The sequence below is a fragment of the Gopherus evgoodei genome, chromosome 4 (genome assembly GCF_007399415.2).
Source record: "Gopherus evgoodei ecotype Sinaloan lineage chromosome 4, rGopEvg1_v1.p, whole genome shotgun sequence".
Classification (NCBI taxonomy): Eukaryota; Metazoa; Chordata; order Testudines; family Testudinidae; genus Gopherus; species Gopherus evgoodei.
The window spans coordinates 52,240,276-52,261,001 of NC_044325.1; the positions used below are offsets into that span (position 1 = coordinate 52,240,276).

At 41.1% G+C, this 20,726-nt stretch overlaps 1 protein-coding gene across 1 annotated transcript in view; it reads left to right on the plus strand.

Annotated features, from left to right (window-relative positions):
* The window catches only part of HEATR5A (HEAT repeat containing 5A), a 129,102-nt gene that overhangs the window by 56,229 nt on the left and 52,147 nt on the right, over positions 1–20,726 (plus strand). Inside the window, 5 exon segments of the mRNA XM_030559337.1 lie at positions 10,751–10,914; positions 11,013–11,100; positions 11,103–11,187; positions 13,670–13,775; positions 19,113–19,303. Coding sequence (XP_030415197.1) covers positions 10,751–10,914; positions 11,013–11,100; positions 11,103–11,187; positions 13,670–13,775; positions 19,113–19,303 — 634 coding nt within the window.

Below are 20,726 nucleotides of genomic sequence, written 5' to 3' on the forward strand. Positions count from 1 at the left end.
TCGGTTTAATTTCCTTTGAATTACTCTGACTAGACCATTACATTACAAATATATTAATCTGGACCTTGTAGATTGCTGGAGCTAAATTTTACCTCAAATGTATAATAGCTAAGTCTTAAAACAGACTGACTCTTTCATTGCAAGTCATAATTAGCAGCATATTAACCTGATAAAAGTCAATAATAGCTTGAATAGCTCCCTACGTAAAAGGATAAATGGACACAAATCAGATATTAGGAATGGCAATATACAAAAACCTGTAGGAGAACACTTCAATCTCCCTGGACACACAATAGCAGATTTAAAGGTAGCTATTCTGCAGCAAAAAAACTTCAGGACCAGACTTCAAAGAGAAACTGCTGAGCTTCAGTTCATATGCAAATTTGACACCATCAGCTCAGGATTAAACAAAGACTGTGAATGGCTAGCCAGCTACAAAAGCAGTTTCTCTCACTTGGTTTTCACACCTCAACTGCTAGAAGAGGGCCTCATCCTCCCTGATTGAACTAACCTCGTTATCTCTAGCCTGATTCTTGCTTGCATAACCTGCTTCTGGAAATTTCCACTACATGCATCCGATGAAGTGGGTATTCACCCATGAAAGCTCATGCTCCAATATGTCTGTTAGGTGCCACAAGACTCTTTGCTGCTTTTACAGATCCAGACTAACATGGCTACCCCTCTGAAACTTGAATAGCTTAGTACTAGACTGCTCATTTTAATTAATTCAATTAAAACTTCTCTCTTTGAATTATTTCTGTTGTGTGTAGGGTTTTTGTTTTTGTTTTTTAATGGTACCATTAACTTAGTTTGCAACAGAATTAAGTGTGGAAAGTACACACATTCATTGTAACAGTCATTTAGTGACCCAGAAGGTAGACCTGGAGTGTTGGGCAATTGAGAGCTGGAGAGTGGGACATTTCTGCAGAGCAGAGGAGAGCATTCATCTCCCTGCCATCTGCATTTTGCTGTGACCTCAAAACCCTGAAGGGATTTCTCACTTTATATCATCTAATCCATCGAGTGGTACTAGCTAACCAAACTTTTAGAAGGATAAATCATCATCATCTCATTTTAAGTTATTATACTGGAGGCATGGTATAATACACAACTGTGAATGGAGTTAAAAAGACATAAGATGAGCTACTTATTTCTCTTTTCATTATTTTTACTGAAGGAGCAAAACTTTATAGAATTAAAATTTTATTTTTCTTCGCAATATTTGGAGATTCTTTAACGCAACTGAAAAATAGGCAATGTAATAGCATCTGGCATGTTTAGGCATGCATAGAGTGATGCAAGCGTAGTGCCCACCCCACGTTGATGTTGCAGCAATCTAGAACTAACAAGCAAAACACATCGAAAGACATATTCAAATCCATAGTCACATTGCTAAAGACACTGCAAACGGCCCAAAACCTATTATGCTCATACAGAAGAAATATATAAAAGTAATTCTTCCTGACAGTTGTTGTCCTGAAGCTGTTCGTCCACTTGGAACACAAGAATATGAGAATATAAAGGTTAGGATATGGAGTAGTTTATTTTCAAAGTCCTTTAGTTTTTAATACAGTTAACTATATTTTTATCTAATGAAGCAAAATATGTTTTGTGGAGACGCTAACTACAGAGAGTATCAGACGGATAGCTGTGTTAGTCTGGATCTGTAAAAGCAGCAAAGAATCCTGTGGCACCTTATAGACTAACATGCTGTTAGTCTATAAAGTGCCATAGGATTCTTTGCTGTAACTACAGAGACTCTTCTCTTTCTGATAGATTTTTCTCTGTAATACCTCTCTGCAAATGCTGCTTGTTTAATATTTCCTGATAGAAATGTTAGAGATTTTTTTTAATTAAATAGATCTGAAAACAATGTGATTGTGTAATACATAATATTTTCTGGTTAAACCAATTTTATGTGTTGGAAAGTCCTGGGTGATATTTTACTTTTGTTTTGCATTGTGTTGCTTTTTTTGTGGCTCAGGCAAGCATGGAGGATGAGCAACTTGTAGCAATTCATAGTTTTCTTTTTGTTTTTTATATTTCGTATATTTTGTTGGTCTGAAAACAATACTTTTTGTCAAGCAGCCCATAACGGCACTTCTTATCCTCCTTTTTATGCTTCCTGTATAAAAGAGTGCTGTCTAAACCAATTGTGAAATGGGAGGCATTCATTCAGTTCTGGTTTTTCTTAATGAGACAAACAAGTAGAAATGGATCAACCTTTTCTCCTCTCTTTCAATTTTCAGTTGTTCTGCATTGGTATAATAATGTTTAAAAGACAATATGTGGACAGGTGGTTGGGGCTAGAAAATGCAGGGTGACCCTTTAAAAAGTGATTTGAAAAAAATTATTAAAGAATTTTGCTTATGGTGCAAGTTTTAATTTTTTGTTTTTGCTTTTATATCTGAATTTCCCTGGTTATACTGAAGATCTTCTGTGTGTCTCAGAATATGTATATTGTGAGTGTAAGCCTTAATTGAAAGCGGGGAGGTTTTCATTCTTTGTTAACAAATATGGCATTTATCCAGAATGCTAATTATCAGGGCCCACTCCAGGCACCAGCGCAGCAAGCAGGTGCTTGGGGTGGTCAACAGAAAGGGACGGCACCTCTGGCTCTTCGGCAGCAATTCTGCAGCAGGTCCCTCAGTCCCTCTCGGAGGGAAGGACCTGCTGCCAAATTGCCACTGAAGAATGAAGTGGTGGTGGTAGAGCTGCCACCAAAGTGCCAGTGATGGCAGCTTTTTTTTTTTCTTTTTCCCTGCCGCTTGGGGTAGCTAAAGTGCTGGAGCCGGCCCTGTTAATTAGTCACTGAAGTTTATATATGAAGAATCAGGGGTGAAGTAATAAAAGCATGGGTGGTAGGGACAAGTGGGGAACAGGATCAAAAAGTTAAATGTATGTGCCTTCCCATTGTGGCTGGTCCACATAGAGGATAACAGTCTACTGTTGCTACCAGTTACTCTAAAGGTCTCAACCATACTAATGAACTATGTAGGCATCAATATAGTTCCACATGGTGGAGTTTTTCCTCAGTTTGCTTTTTTAAAAACTTAAGAAAGTTCAGTGCCCCTGAATGAGTAATAACTGTATGTGATCATTTAATTAGAGACTGTGTCATTAGGGTTGCACAGGAAAACATATTTCCTAATTTTTGCATGTTTGACTTTGCAACTCTAATTCTCTCTTAAAATGAGGGAGGGCTGTATGTAATATCTGTTACTCCTGAGGGAATTCTGTTCCACTGCATGCATGCAGAATTCATGTCCCCCGCAGATTTCTTTGCTTCACCACAAAAAAAAATGACTTCTGGCAGGGAAGCAAGGAGATGCCGCAAGAGCGATCACACACACACCCCTCCCCAGCAGTGCAAGCACATTGTTTTGGGTGCCTGGAGCAGCTGGCTAAAAGGTAAATCACCCTGGGGATGGGGCTGTGGACACCCTGGCCAGTGGCTCCTACCGTCCACTGGGCTCAGCTGCTAGTCCCTGCTGGGCTGGGGAGGATGGGACTTGCTCTTCCCCTGCAAGGAGCAATGGGGGCCGGATCAGACCCACTCCCAGAAACCTTCCACAGCTTCAGAAAGCTCCACCCCCTCCCATACACTTCCTTCCCCTATTCCTCCTCAGCCGCGGGGAGAGGAGTCCATGTACAGGGAACTGCTCTCCTGTCTGACCAATCTCTGTGCAGCTGGACCGAGCCATATCCAGACTGCCTAACTCCCTGCATCTGGAGCCCCCCACTCCAAGCTCCGCCCCACATCCAGATTCCCTCTCTAGACCACCAACCCTGCACCCAGACCACCCCCCCACATGAACCCCCACCTCAATGAGCTGCACCCCTTTTGCACCTGGATCACTCCAATAAGCCCTCCACACTCTGACCCCCACCCCACTTAGCCCCACTCTCCCAGCACCTGGATACCCCTACTAAGCCCCCCATTGAGCCCCACCCCCCCTACACACACCCAAACCACCCCTATTGAGCCCCAACCACCTTCACCTGGATCCTTCTGCAGAGTCCTATTCCTGCTGCATCCGGAACTCCTCGATGAGCCCCTGTGCATCCAGATCCCCCACATTCAGACCCCTTACTAAGTGTCCTGCACCCAGATTGCCCCACACAGAACCCTCTCACCCCACACCTGGATCCCCTCCACACTTGGATCCTGCCAGGCTGAGCCTGTCTGATGGGCTGGGTGTGCATGTGAGACTGTCCCTCTCACTTGCTATCTTGGTGCATCTGGCATGGACGGTCAGGGCCCTGGGGTGTTTCTGGGGCAGGCCCAGTGCTTGCACTTGTCACGGTCAGGTGCAGCCTCACTGAGCCCATGTCCCAGCGGGGAAGGGGCCTACAAGGTGATTTCCCACCTCTGTGCAGCCCCTGGCCTGTGCTCCTCACTGCCATGCTGGAGCCTCCACATTTGTATATTGACAAAATATGCAGAATTCTGCAGAATTCTAATATTTTTGGTGCCCAATTTGTATTTTTTGGCACGGAATTGCTTCAGGAGTAATCTTTATAAGGGGTGTGTGTGTGTGTGTGTATATATATATATATATATATATGTATAAACTTGATCTTTGTCAAGTATCTCTTTAAGATAACTTGGGGTAGTGTTTGTCAACGCAGTAGCTATAGCGGACATAATTCTGGCTTTATAGTATTGTACCAGAAAATTTATTCCAAATCATACTCTTCAAGTGTCACCACTATAATAGCTTAAAATATTCTGACTCTAAATACTTAGTGCCATTGTGCTTTATGTACAGTAAGGCTAAGACCTGTCTAAAGGTTAATCTGATAAAATGAAGAAAATTAATTTAATGCCCTAAAGGTTAAATTACTGGTCAGAATATTGTTTTACTACTTGCTGCTGTAGTCTGTTCATGCTCTGCTTGATGAGGGCAAACTCCTGAAATATGAGGGAATATGCTACCCTTCTTGGCAATTTATATTACTGCAGGACAGACAGTTGATCACCACACTCATCAACTTTAAGGCTTGAAGGGACCATCATAAACATCGAGTCTGACTTCCTGCACATTTTAAGCCACAGAACCTTACCCGCCAGGGGTTGAGCAGTGAGCACCTCCCAACACATTGGAAAGTTGGTGCCTGTAGCTCCAACCCTGGAAGCAGTGCCTATACAAGGAGCCACATATTAACTTCTGAAGAGCTGCATGTGGCTCTGGAACCACAGGTTGGCCACCTCGGGGTTAGGTTAAACAAGCCAAGCTCTTTGAGTCTCTTCTCATAAGGCAGGTTTTCCACTCCTCTGATCATCTTAATATCCCTTTTCTACACCTGTTCCAGTTTGAATTAATCTTTCTTAAATATGAGACACCAGAATTGCACACAGTATTCCAGATGAGGTCTCACCGGTGCCTTGTATAATGGTATTAACACTTCCCTACTTCTTTTGGAAATACCTCACCTGATGATCCTAGGATTTCATTAGTGTCACACTGACGGCTCATAGTCATCTTGTGATCAACCAGTACACCGAGGCTTTTCTCCTCAGTCGCTTCCAGCTAATATATCTCCAATTTCTAGCAAAAATTCTCGTTGTTAGTCCCTAAGTGCATGACCTTGCACTTTGCACTGTTAAATTTCATTCCATTTCCATTACTCCAGTTTTCAAGGTTCTTCAGTTCTTCTGGTGTGATATTCTGGTCCTCCTTTGTATGGGCAAAACCTCCCAACTTTGTGTTATGCACAGATTTTATTAGAGCACACCCACTTGTGCCAAGGGCATGCATGAAAATGTTAAATAAAATTGGTCCCAAGACCTATTCCTGAGGAACTATGCTAGTAATCTCCTTCCAGCCTGACAGTTCACCTTTCAGTATGACCCATTGTAGCCTCCCCTTTAACTAGTTCCTTATCCACCTTTCAATTCTCATATTACTTCTTATCTTTTTCAATTTACTAATAATATCCCATGTGGAATTGTATCAAATACCTTTCTGAAATCCAGGTAGATTAGATCTGTTGCATTTCCTTTGTCTAAAAAGTCAGTTATCTTCTCAAAGAAAGAGATCAGATTGGTCTGGCATGATCTACCTTTTGTAAAACTGTTATATTTTATCCCAATTACTTTTTACCTCGGTGTCCTTGACTACTTTCTTTTTTCAAAATTTGTTCCATGGTCTTGCATGCAACTGAGGTCAAACTAACGGGCTTGTAGTTTCCCAGATCATTTCCCCCCTTTTTTAAAAATTGGAGAATTGCTGATACCTGTCATAGGGTATAACCCTTGAGTTTATGGATTCATTAAAAATCCATGCTATTGGGCTTTCAATTTCATGTGCCAGTTCCTTTTATAGTCTTTGGATGGAGATTATCTGGCCCTCCGATTTGGTCCTATTAAGCAGCTTGAGTTTGACTTTCACATCAGATGTGGTAATTTCGACTTCCATGTCTTCATTTCCATTAGCCACTGTGGCATTACCCCTAAGCTCCTCATGACTGTTATTAATAACTGAGGCAAAGTATTCATTTAGGTGTTGGACCTAGATCAGCAGTTCTCAGACTGTGGGTCAGAACCCCAAAGTGGGTCACAACCCCGTTTTAATGGGGTCACCAGGGCTGATGTTTAGACTTCCTGGGGTGTGGGGCCAGAGCCCTGCCACCTGGAGCCAAAGCCGAAGCCCAAGCTGCATCCGTGGGGCCAAAGCACAAAGACTTCAGCCCTGGGGATTACAGCTCAGGTTACAAGCTTGCCGTACAGGGCTGAAGCCCTTGGTCTTGGTCTTTGGTGCCTCCTCCTCCTTGCGACGGTAGAGCTTGGACTTTTGGCTAATCCCCACCTCCTCTGCTTCGTTGGGCTCAGGCCTCAGTCCCCCTTCCTGGGGTTGTATAGTAATCTTTGTTGTCAGAAGGGGATCACGGTGCAATGAAGTTTGAGAACCCCTGACCTAAAATATTTTTAACCGCCACCCCATCCTCACTGCTTAGCAGTCCCACTTTTTCTTTCCTTGGTGGTTGTTTTGTTGTTTGTTATTTGTATCACTATAGAAATGTTTACTATTGATTTTAATTTCTTTTGCAGGGTTTTGGCAGTTCTCACTTTTCCCTAGAGTTTCTGACCTCTAAGAGGTAGCTTTCCTTGCCAATTCTTCCCATCTTTCATTCCGTGTAGGCCTTCTGCTTTCTCTTAGGCCTTGGCCACACTTGCGAGTTACAGCGCAATAAAGCAGCCCCAGGTGCTCTAGCTCACTCCCCGTCTACACTGGCAAGGCATGTAGAGCACTCTGACTCCGCAGCTACAGCGCTGCTGGTACTCCACCTCTGCAAGTGGAATAATGTTTGCTGCGCCCCTGCTGGAGCGCCGCAGCGCCAGTGTGAACAAGGTGTTGCATTACTGCATTGTGATCAGCCTCCAGAAACGTCCCATAATCCTCTTAAGTCAAGTGGCCACTCTTGTCGTTGTGAAATCGGCTGCAGGAATCCGGAAGTGCCCTTTCAAAGCTCCGTGTTGGAGAAGCCGGCTATGTATCAGCTCCTAGAAAAAAGCAAACATTTACTGTTTGCTTTGAGTGAGTGAGAGAGAGAGGCGGGGGGCGAGGAAGGGGGGTCTGAACTTACAAGACAGCATGCTGACACACTCTCAGCACCTCAAAAACCCACTCTCTCTCCCCACACAACACACTCCTTGTCACACTCCATGCCCCCCACCTCTCACCCCATTTGAAAAGCACGTTGCAGTCGCTTGCATGCTGGGATAGCTCACATAATGCACTGTTCCCAATGCCACATTGTCAGTGTGAACAGACTGCAGCACTTTCCCTACTGCGCTCTCTGAAGGCGGATTTAACTCTCAGCACTCTACCTCTGCAAGTGTAGCCATGCCCTTAATAACCTGTTTGAGATGCTTGCTCATCCAGCTTGATCTGCAGCCCTTTCCTACACATTTTTCCCCTTGCTTCAGATAGTTTCTGCAACTTTGACTTAAAGTAATTCCAAGCCTCCTCCACATTCAGATCCTTGAGTTCTTTACTCCAGTCCACGTCCCTAATTAATTCCCTTAATTCTTTTTAGAGTTTGCTCTTTTGAAGTCAAGGACCCTAGCTGCAGATATATTTTAGTTCATCCTTCCAGTTAGCTTGAGCTGAATTAGCTCATGATCACTTGTACCAAGGTAGTCCCCCTACAACCAGTTCTTCTATGAAGTCCTCACTACTCACAAATGTATTTATTTTTTATTTGGTGTATGCAATCCGGTAAAGACAAGCCACAGCATTCTTATCAACAGTGTTCTAGGCATGAAAACCTCCAGGAAATTGAGTCATTTTGCAGTCCTCAACAGTGTGTGTCATGGTTTGTGGCTTCTCACATTGACATAGTGGACTGTCTCTAAAACACCACCAAAATTGTGCTGCAGCACAGATTCCATCTCTGGTACGAAGCCAGTTGAGAAGGCTCCATTGCCCTCCTGGTAAATAAAACCCAGGTTAATGTGGAGTAGGGGCCCAGATAAGATGATTATTTGTCACTTTATCAGAGCTTCATTGATCCGCAATCATAAATCCCTCACCCAGTAAACTTGCCCACAATGGGCATCGTGAGGGCAGACGACCATGTAGTGAATTAAACAACTCTTTAGTTAACGGTAGATGTGACACATCATGCAATTTCATCACAATCTTTGCTATGCTTTCCTGTCTGCAGACTAGGTGGAGCAATATTGCAGAGAACTGGTAAGCATTGTAGAGGAGTAGATTTGAGTGTGCCAAATAACACGCATGGTGAAATTAAACTGTGCATTGATAATCCTTGTGTGAGACAAGTGAGTCCATACTGGAGTGCAGTACTCCGCCACTCACCAATACCAAACCTAAAATGGCATCACCTCTTTTACGTTTGGTGACAATTTGGTGAAGAAATCTGTTAGCTATCATATCCAGGAAAATCTAGGCCCTACTATTATTGGTAGCACTTGTCCTCCAATCTATATCTGGGAAGTTAGTCTCACATAATCACGCAATTCCCAGTAGTATTTATTTCATTAAAAACATTAAAGAAGTCTCTGTCGATATCCAAATCAGATCCTGGGGGTCTGTAGCATACCCCAAGTATTATTCGAGGAGAGCTGCTGGTAGCTTTCTTCCCCAAAGTGATTTTGACCCAAACAAACTGTTTTATCCGTCCCATCACTTCTGATTTCTTTACAATCTACCTCATCATTAACATACAATGTTCCTGATTAGGAGAGCTGCACAGCCAGCAGCATGTATTCAGGTTCCCCTCCCCCTACGTTGTGCCGTCCTGCAGCTGCTCCTGGGACTATCCTGCTGGCTGTGTGGGGCGCGGCCAGGAGGAGAATGCTGATGTTAGGGTCTCCCCCCCAATGTACCCCATCTCAGGGGACACAGCCCGACTCAGGACTCGAGCTGCTGTGGGGAAGGGTGAGTGGCTGAGTGCCTTTCTTAAAGACACAGTGCAGTGTTTCTGAGATTTCCCCAGCAGCCAACTCACACAGTCTCTCTGTCTGTCTGTCTCTCTCTCTCCCACTCCCACTGCCCATCTCTGCTGAGCAAGGGAGGGGAGACAATGGTTCAGGACAGATCAGGAGAGCTTTCAGAGAGCAGAGACCAGGAAAGCACTCAGAAACTTTCCCAGCAGCCTGCACACTCACTCTGTGTGTGTGTGTGTCTCTCTCTCTCTCTCTCTGTCAAAGACACACCATCACACACAGTCTCTGTGTCAAACACACACATTGTGTCTGTGTCACACATTCTGTCTCTGTCAGACACTCTCACTGTCATTCACCTGCAGAGGTCCCCAAACCATGGGACGCACCCCTCTAAGAGAGCACAGAGAAACATTTGGGGTGGCACGACTGGGGCTTGTGGGGGCACTATCCGGCTCTGCTCTTGGTCTTGGTCCTGGCCCCAGCTGCCAGCCCCGTGCCTGGGGTCCTGGCCTTGGCCATTGGTCCTGGCCCCTGGCTGAGGCTCTGTGCCTGCCTTCTGCTGTGGCCCCAGCCTCAGCCCCCTTATCCCTATCCAGATCCTCCCCTCCCAGAGCCAGAGCCCCACTCCTGGCCCTGGCTCTGGGGAGTGGGGGATGAATGGATAAGGGGTGAGTGCGAGGTAGAAAGTTTGGGGACTACTGTGTTACTGCCAGTATCACCTACCTAACTGTTAGCTTCATTGGTATTGGCACTGTTTTTCCTCTTAATGTTCATTCTCCTCCTCACTGCTCTTCCTTTCTCCTCTGCTTCTATTGTCTCCAGTCAATACAGGGTGAGTATTTTAAGTAACATCTAATTCCCAGATATTTCAATTGATATTTGGACATGTAATGTATCCCACACTAGCTTCTAGAAAATTGATAGGAGAAATTGGTCTCTCTTCATGGACTTGCATTTGTCTATCAACACAAGCCTGGCTAACTGCTCTGTTGCCCACCAAGTAACTTGTATTGAAGAATAATGGCTTAGAGTCACTTGAAAAGGATGCATTTTATTCTATTTAGCCTTATATAAAAACTAAGACTCTCAATCTCACAGCTTTTTGTGTGCGGATGGATTGGTTTGCCCACATCGAGCTCCAGTGAAGTCAGTGGTTCTCCATGTGAATGCAATAGTCTGTCACACACAAGAAGTTGCAGCATTGGGATTCTTAGGAAATAGTTTGTACATCAGCTTTTCTGTATAAATGCTTTGTTCACAAAACTGCAAGTGGGCAAGTAATTAATCACTATTTTGAATAAAAGTTATTTTCTTTGTCCCTGTAATTTGCAGGAAAATTCTGTGCTATTCTTAAGGAGCTAGTGGCTGACTTCACTGCCACTGATAACCAAATGGCTGCCTCTACGTTCTTGCTTCCACCTCTCTGTCACCAGGATGATCTTCTTTTACTTGGTCCTTTCTTGCAGGAGACTGACCACAGATTTATTGAAGAGCAGGTATTTGCAGTACTAGTATAACAATTAGTTAACTGTAGGGTTAGCAGTGATTTGTGACTTAGTCAGGAAACGTTACTGTCATATTTCTGCCTTTGCAGCTCCTGTTAGGTAGCGGTATAGCTGGAGGAAGCCTGGAGTATGACCCTTACTCAATTTATGAGAAAGCTGCAGAAGGTGATTCAGTGCCTAACCTCTACCTCCTGCACTATCTGTTATCAATGCTGCAGTCCGTCTCTTTGGAGTTATATTTTCCCATGTAGCAGAATCTCAAAGGTAAAGTGTTTACTTAAATTCACCATTAGTTAAACAGAGCCTAAAGAGAGTTAGTATGTTTAAAATCTTATGGAAAATATAGACTAAAGGTATGTTAATATAGAAGGTATGAATTATGAAGGGAATTTTCATGAGCTGAAAAGATAGATTTATGGCTGGAAGTTTATGTACAGTCTGAAAATTTCAGCTCTCAATCTGCAGTTCCTGATATTGATGAAAAGAAAGAACCAGTAAAATGGACCATTATATTGCATAGACAAGATGGACGATGTAATATCTTTTGTTGGACCAGCTTATGTTGTGAAAGAGACAAGTTTTCAAGTTTACACAGAGTTCTTCAGGTCTGGGAAGGGTTCTCAGTGTCACAGCTACATAGCACGTGAATGAGATATAGTGTTAATAAGTTTTCCGTCCATGTTTAATTGATGGAGAAAGTATTATAAAAGTCTTAGGAGGACGATTCTTAATGTCTATTTTCTTTCCACGCTTAGTAGAAATCTTTTAATACTGAACATTGTACATTAACAGTTCTTTTTTCAGATAGATATAAAATTTGTCTTGAGAGGATTTTATGGCATACTCATTGTTATAAGGGCTCTTGAACATCAGGGGGGAAAGGGTGGGAAATCACAGTAAAATATAATCCTCTATCCTTGACAATGACAGGCTAAAAATATTTTTAAGACTGTAATTAGAACAGTAATAAGGAAAATAAAGTAGTTTGAAAAGTCTAAAATAAACAAGAATACGTACCCAAAAACAGTAATTTGCAACCACAGGAGAACGTAACGGAAGCAACAAAGCTTTGTTCCGGTTTTTAAAAAGTTGTTTTGATTCAGCTTTATGATGGTGTTGATTGTTGAATGATGGAAAAACATCAAGTTTTTGTGCTGTTGGTTGTTCTCCATTTTTTAAATACAAAAATATAACAACAATAAAATATTTATTTAGAATATATAAGATTTGATTGAGGATAAATGGTATCATTTATGTTGCTTTGCATTTTCAAAGTACTGTACAATTAATCCTGAAATGAGCATGATTGCTAGTGATTATGTTCTGTAATTCTGTGTAAGGGGGAGAGCTCATTTTAGGGGTCCTGAATCTCACTGTCTTGGCCAGCATAAATTGGGAATGCTGCAGTACTGTTGAATGTAGCCCTGCTTTGAGTCACTATAGGGCAGCTGCTCTGGCTGACTAAGCAGCAAGCATTGAAGGATCTGAAGGAAATCTTATCCAGGATTATTAAATCAGAAAAAAGATGGTAGTGTGTGATATGGTCTTTCAAATGGTATGGTATAAGATAGGAATTGGCTGATTCTCTGAGCTTCAGCAAGAATCAACCAATTAACGCAGTATTTTGTGTAGAAAGAAAGAAAGTGCCACTCTCTCTCCCTCCATTCCAGTGACTCATCTGATATCTCATTATCCTTTCCTGCCCACACCATCCCCAAATACTTACATTCACATATCCTTCCTCGCACCATTGCAACATTTCTTTGCAAAATACTTTCCTGTGCAGTTACCACCATCTCTCTCCTTGTTCTCACTTCAGTAACTTTACTCTTCTATGTTTTGTTCTTTTCTCCGTGTCTGGTCTTTCTCTCTCTTTTTCTTCTTGCTATTTTTGTCTTGTTTTTTCCTTCATCTGTTTCTCATGATCTCCACTGGTAGTGCTTATAGTTCTGTGCCCACAGGGCATCCCAAACTATACTATTCCTAGACACACAGTCCTCTTTAATAGGAACACTCATAGGTAATCAGATAATGAAAGATGATCTATAAATAAATATCCTGTTATAGAAGCAAGGACAAAAAAAGTACATAAGGATAGTGGAAGTATGTGTGCTGATATGGACTACAAAAAAGTCTTGTTGTAGGCAGAGATGTCAAGCAGAGGCTAGAAAGGGATCTCTGTGTGTGCACGCAGGAGGATTAGCAAAGTAAATGATAAGAAAAAAGAGTAGGATGGGAAAGGAATAAGAGAAAATCTGAAGAATATTACTTAAGAAAAGGAGCTTAGAAAGACAGTTCTATCTTAATTTGTTTTGGTGATGATGTATTTCTCTAAAGCTCCCTTCAAGAGCTTTGTCACCTCCTTGAACCCATCTTCAGCATTATGTTGTTTTATGTATGTACAAGGCTTCGTAAAAAGCTAAACGTGTTGCCCAAATATTAGCAGTCTTTGCCCTGAAGTATGTACAATACCAGACAGAGCTTATAGAGTGGATAATATTCTTTTTATCTAGAAAACAAATGACAAGAATCTGAATTAAAATGCTTCTTTGCTGACCTCAAACAATCGGCATGTAAATTAGTTGATGAGAAGCCACCACTGTATGGTAATGGTAAGATATGGGAAGTCACATGAGGCTTAGATCATTGCATTTGCTACTCAAATGCTTCCATAATCTAGAGATTTTGTTTGATGTTTTTTTTAAAAAATGGCTTGACCAATATGTTTTTCTTATTTTGGTTTAAGGCTCCAAGTGTTAGAAAAACTGTTGGCTTCCATAAAACAAACAAAAGGAGCACGACAGCAGACCGTACAACTAAACATTGTATCAGCATTTTCTAGTTTTCTGAAGGTAAATCTGCTCTTTTTATAAATATTGGTTTTGATGCTAAAACTCGATGTTATTCAGTTTAAGTGCATATTTTACCCTACCATGAGAACATTTCTGTAATCCTTTCCAGTAACCACCTTTATTTATCAACCAATCTGAAGATCACTCTTCAAATATTAAAATAAAGTATTGGTGGAGCCCACATCCCTAACAGCCTCTCAGACTGAGTATCTGCATGAAATTCCCACCTTCTGAACCCCTGGGGATCACAATTGGACTTTCCCTATTTCTTATCTCCCCTCCTCTAGCAGAGAATAAAATACTAGACTGGAAGTAAAATAAAGTAGCCTAGCAGCTATATGACTGTTTTGTTTATTCTGCCTTCCTTCATTTTTATTCACATTTCCTTATCTCTGTCCATCTCTCAGTTTCATTCTTCCCTTCTTTGGTTTTCTTCAAGTAGTACAGAAAGTGTTTGTCTAAAATGTTAGTCTAGACCAGGTGTATTTCTTTTCTCCTTGCTGTCTAGAGATTTCTCTCCTTTAATTTTCTTGACTCTGAATTTTCTTGAAGATCTAGATGACCTTGTAAACTGGAGTAATAGTAATAGGATGCAATTTAATAGTGAAAAGTGCAAGGACATGCATTTAGAGATTAATAACAAGAATCTTTGTTGTAAGCTGTAGACTCATCAGTTAGAAGTAACAGAGGAGGAGAAGGACCTCAGAGTATTGGTTGATCACAGGATGACTATGCGCCGCCAATGTGATATGGCCGTGAAAAAAGCTAATGCGGTCTTGGGATGCATTAGGCGAGGTATTTCCAGTAGAGATAAGGAGGTGTTAGTACTGATATACAAGGTACTGGTGAGACTTCATCTGGAGTACTGTGTACAGTTCTGGTCTCCCATGTTTAAGAAGGATGAATTCAAACTGGAACAGGTACAGTTAAGGGCTATGAGGATGATCCGAAGAATGGAAAACCTGTCCTTATGAAAGGAGACTCAAAGAACTCGGCTTGTTAACCTAACCAAAGAAGGCTGAGTGGAGATATGATTGCTCTCTATAAATATTCAATGGGATAAATACCAGGGAGGAAGAGGAATATTAAGCTTAGTACCAATGTGAACACAAGAACAAATGGATATAAACTGGCCATCAGACTTGAAATTAGACGAAGCAGTGGGCAAAAGACATACCTGGCTTCAAGACTAAACTTGATAAGTTTATGGAGGGGATGGTAAGATGGGATAGCCTAATTTTGGCAATTAACTGATCTTTGACTGTTAGCAGTAAATATGCCCAATGGCCTGTGATGGGATGTTAGATGGGGTGGGATCTGAGTTACTACAGAGAATTCTTTCCTGGGTGTCTGGCTGGTGAGTCTTGCCCACATGCTCAGGGTTTAGCTGATCGCCGTATTTGGGATTGGGAAGGAATTTTCCTCCAGGGCAGATTGTCAGAGGTCCTGGAGGTTCTTCGCCTTCCTCTGCAGCATGGGGCCTGGGTCACTTGCTGGAGGATTCTCTGCATCTTGATTTAAATCATAATTTGAGGACTTCCGTGGCTCATATGTAGTTAGGAGTTTGTTGCAGAAGTGAGTGGGTGAGATTCTGTGGCTTGCATTGTGCAGGAGGTCAGACTAGACGATCATATTGGTCCATTCTGACTCTGACTCTGATTTTATCTTTGAGGAGGAATATCCTCTCCCCTTTTTGCCCCATTGATTTTTATCATTAAGGTTGTCCTTTCAGCATCTCATTCTTTTCCCGTGTTTTTCTTTGTAGCCTTCATCCCTGCCATCGATCTCTTCTTCTGTTTTTTTCCTCTTTTATTTTCTATCTCTTGCATCCTTACTACTGACTCTGTAGCCTCCTTTTTCTCTCTCTCTCCCATCAGAAGATTATCTTTTTTGTGGAAGTGGAGTTCTTCATATTGATCCTCCCACTCCTTTCTCTCTGAAAATGTTGGTGGCATTTTCTCGACCAGTGAAGTCTCAGTGACCATTTTTTAGCTCCTGCAATGAAAGAGAGAGGAATCCTTTGCAAACTCTTCTAATGCCCAGTTAGTAGGGGAGGGCAGGGTTTATACTTCATTTCGAAAAGGAGCTAGTAGGGCTCTACTATGCCAGAGGGAAAATTGATGCAGTGGGGGATCCTTTTATCTCATAAACTTTAAGGCCAGAAGGGACCATCATGATCATCTAGTCTGACCTTCTGCACGTTGCAGGCCAACCTGCCTACTCCTGTAATAGGCTCATAACCTCTTGCTGAGTTACTGAAGTAATCAAATCTTGATTTAAGGATTCAACATTTAAAATGTAACTTTAAAGTTACAAAGAATCCACCATTTAGTTTAGGTCAAACCAGCAAGTGCAGAGAGAGGCAGAAAAAAAAAGTTGGATTTTTTGCCAGTGTGACTTGGGGAAAAATTCCTTACCAACCCCAAATATGGCAACCAGTTAGACCATGAGCACATCCCAGCCAGACAGTGAGAGGAAAAAATTTCTGTAGTAACTTGGAACCCTCCCCATCTAGTGTCTCAACTCTAGCCATATGCTTTCCTTACACTCACCAAACTGCATGAAGTGCTAGTTTGGACTCCATTGGTATGGATGCAGGGATCTTGCTCTCTTTCTTTGGCACCTGGAGCAACTCTATAGCATGCTGCCAGTGGGGACGATTCCTTCTCACCGTCCTATCTGGAGTGCCCTATGGAGAAAAGAGTGGAGATGATGAAACCAGTCCTGTAGTGCTCCTATCCATGAAAACAGATTATTCAGTAACAGTGCTCTAGGAACACCCTGTTCACAGTTGGAACTATGGGAATAGGCATAGTAATCTTGGATGTCAGGAAATGTAGATAGCAGCACTAAGGAAGGAAGGTGTTCCATGAGGAAGGATGATGGAAATGGTGGGTCAGGAGGCAGTACACCAGCACAGAACAGAGAAGTCAGAGGCACTGGTCAACTAATATTGCCAGTGCAAGTGGTTGTCTCATTCAGAAAGAAACCACCAGTATGGTAAAATGTCTGGTAAAACTTTCTCTTAAACAAATAAAAAAACAAAGCCTGGAAACACAATACCTGATTTTGGTGTAAAAGTGGAGTAACTACAGTGAAGGTATACTGGTGAAAGTGAGAAGAAAAATAGGCCGAGTATACTTTTATGTACATTTCAAAGGCTAACTGAAACCTGTCTCTCCTCTAGCAGCATGAGTAGTGGTCATTGTAGGTGTATAACATGTTGTTCATTTGGAAATGACTGCTTGTCAAAACACCTTTCCAAATATGTGAATGTACAAAGGGTCATTTTTACTTTTCCCCTTAAAATCTCACTGATGTTTCCTGAAAGAGCATTATATTTTGATAAAAATGTTTCCCTTTGGTCAATTCATCATTCTTTTTTCCTTCCTCTGTTCGGTGTTTCAGAGTAGTATACCAAAATACTATGGACTGCCTTTTATATATATTTGTTTCACAACACCCAGTTTCCAGGAATTCTATATTTTAATGTCTTATTGTTTGGTGGCTTTGTTTGTTATTGTCTGAGCTTCAAGAAAGGTTGTTCTCTCTTTCCCTCTTGACGTTTAGACTTGAGCAAACTTAGCTCTTAAAAGCAATTAAGCAGAACCAAATGATTGATATGTTTCTTAAGGATATGTTGTATTTCTGTAACAGTGTTTCTCCAGATTTAGGGAGAAACCAAGAGTGCTATTACCCAAGGTTTACCAAGATTAACAGCTTTTCCATTACAAATGCAAAATAAAAAAATTAAAAATAGTAAATAGATAATTCTGTGTAACATTGTAATACTTTAGGTAGAACTCTCTGGAGTTGATTGCCATTTTTCTAACAAATCTTTTGGCTGTTAGATGCTTTTATGCCTAGCTCTTGTGTAACTTTCCGGTTTCCTTCTATCTGTAAATATAATGTGGAATGTTTTCTGTCTCTAGATGTGCTGATATTAGGTAAGATCAGCCATTGTCATCATAAAGGGACCTGGTATATTTTCTGCATTAGCGTTATCTAGTTTGCCCTTGGATACTGTGGTGATAAGCACCTTACCTACGTTAAGTGGCAACCAGAATTATGGAAAATTATAGAAGTTGAACATTATGCTTTCCTCTCTGGCTGCATCTACACTGAGAGTTTTAGAGACATCTCACATCTGTGCAGTTTTACTGGTATTCGCCAGAATCGGCACAGTCAAATTTGAACAGTGTGATGGTAAAACTCAGATGCTACAACAATAGGTGGAGATGTCCTCAAAATTCTGCGTGGACATGATCTTCCGGCTTTGCTAAATTTCAGAGGAGGGTATCTATTCATAATGAGGGTTTGTCTACACTTAAAATACTGCAGCGATGCTGCTGTAATGCTTCAGTGAAGATGCTACCTATGCTGACAGGAGGATTTCTCTCATCAGCTTAGCTGATCTACTTCCAAAAGAGGCAGTAGCTAGGTTGACAAAAGAATTTTGTCTGGCACTGTCTGGACCAGGAGTTAGGTCAGTTTAACTTATGGGTGTGGATTTTTCAAATCTCTGGTTTTGACACAGTTATGCGACTTAATTTCCTAGTGTAGACTAGGTCCGATTTTTTTTTAAATGATCATCATTTCTTTATTTTAAAGGTATGTTGTGCTTTTCAATCTGAATGCTATTAGGTTTGGGTTTAGTATGATATGGCAAAGAAATTATATAGTTCCATGGAACACTTTAAATAGAGCAGCAGGTAGTCTATGCTTGGATCTGTCTATTTGCATTATCACTGGAATACAGCTCTGTTAGGAGAGTTGTAGAGACTTAGCTGGCTTCTAAAATAGCCAGGTCCCAGACCACAGAAAGTTTGACAATTCCTATTTCCATTGAACACTGCTTGAATAAATTGTAGTGTTTTTATTAGATGCTCTCCATCAATCTCAATCACATGCATGTGCTCTCATTAGAACTTTTAAAATCTATATTTTATTTTCCTTAAGTGTTTTTCATCCTAATGTTCTTTCCCAGGTTTTCTGCTACAAGCATTTACTTATTGTAGACTACAGCAGGAGAAAAGCCCATTCATTAATTCTTTTATCAGGATTATTTTTGAAATGGTGGAAGTGTCATGCCTTTGAGTATATTATGTTGCTTATCAGTCTGTACTTCCCTGGAAGTGATACATGTTAGTCGCAAAGAAGGAGGCGTACAAATATAGTTGCCCCACAGTTGAGTGATATTAAATAGAGTGTGCTCACTGAGGAAACCAAATTATTTATGTATGTTTGTTTTTATTGCTGAGTCATAATATTTAAAAGGGAAAAATGATCTTTATTATGCAGTCTTACCAATTCAATGATTAAATAATTTCTTTTTAGCACTTGGCTAGCTGCAAGGGAAGTTTAGGTCCCGAAGAAGTTAGAAGACCTGCACTGACTTTAGTAATGGGTGCTTTGGAAAGCAATAACCCGCTTTTAAGATGTGCTGCTGCAGAATCTCTGGCCAGACTGGCACAAGTGGTTGCTGACAGTGCCTTCACTGCTGGATTGGCCCAACTTAGTTTTGACAAGTAAGTCATTTAAAAAATGTTTGTATTAAGTTGTCATTGCAAGTATTTGTATAAACTTGACATGTATTGTATTTGTGTAAACGCAACATGGCTTCAATATTCATAATATTTTAAAGGAAATTAGTTCCTATAAAATAATATATCTGTGGTTGAATCTTGGATACCTTTAAATGTATGGCAAAGGTATTGCCAAATTTATGCACATAGTTTGTGCTTCTGTTACTATAAAAAGACCTGTTAAAGAAAGAAAGAGAAAAATGCAGGCATCCATGGAAGTTGAGTACGTTCAATCTAAATACTTAAAAAAAATTGGCTGCTGCACCATTTTTAACACAGTAGAACCTCAGAGTTACAAACACTTTGGGAATAGAGTTCATAACTCTAAACAAAACATTATAATGGTTCTTTCAAAAGTTTATAACTGAACGTTGACTTAATACAGCTTTAAACTTTACTATGCAGAGGAAAAATGCAGCTTTTAACCATCTTAATTTAAATGAAATAAGCCCAGAAACAGTTTCCTGACTTTGTTAAATCTTTTTTTTTAATTAGTTTGCATTTAATACAGTACTGTACTCTATATTTGCCTCTTTTTGGCGGGGCGGGGGGTGGTCTCTGCTGCTGCTTATTTGAACATTTTCAGTTCCAAATGAGGTCTCTGGTTGACTGGTCAGTTTGTAACTCTCTATTTTTTGTAACTTTGAGGTTCTGCTGTATATCATTATAACACATCACTGCAATAGCATGGTAACTGTGTGTGTGTGTCACATTCACATGGGTAAAAATCACTTCACTCACATAAAGCACGAGCACTTGGTCGTTATGGAGGTCAAGTACTGAGGGAAACCAGATAGGTGAAATCCACCCTTAAACCCAGGGCCACAGCATTCATCTCAGTGCAGCTTCTGCTATACTGGAACTCTGATCTATGAAGGAAAAAGATTTCTGTGTTGGCTTATGCAGTAGTGGCAAGGAGACAGCATGTGGAGGCCTACTTGGGTGTTCATTCTACCAACAGCTCCACCAGCTGAACCCCACCACAAAGCTTAGGTGCTGCAGAGGGCTTTATACAGGTTATCTGCACTACAGTAAACTTGTAAAAAGTTAAATTTGTAAGGACAAAATAGACACACCATTTTCTGTCAACATATTTTTTTATTAAATGGTATAAATAAGATTTAGCAAATCCTTTAAAAAAAAATACCAAAAGTCAGCCTGATTTGAAGGTAATTTATATACAGAAATGGTTTTAATATTTGTGAGATATTTCTGACAAAAATAAGGAAATTCAGGGTTGAAGCTGAAACTTTCTGGCTGACTTGTTTCATTATAGCTGCACTTCAGAGGCTTGAAATCCATGCATTTATATAACATGTTTTGTTGTATGGCATGGCTAGGTGTGGCAGGGAAGAATATATATTTT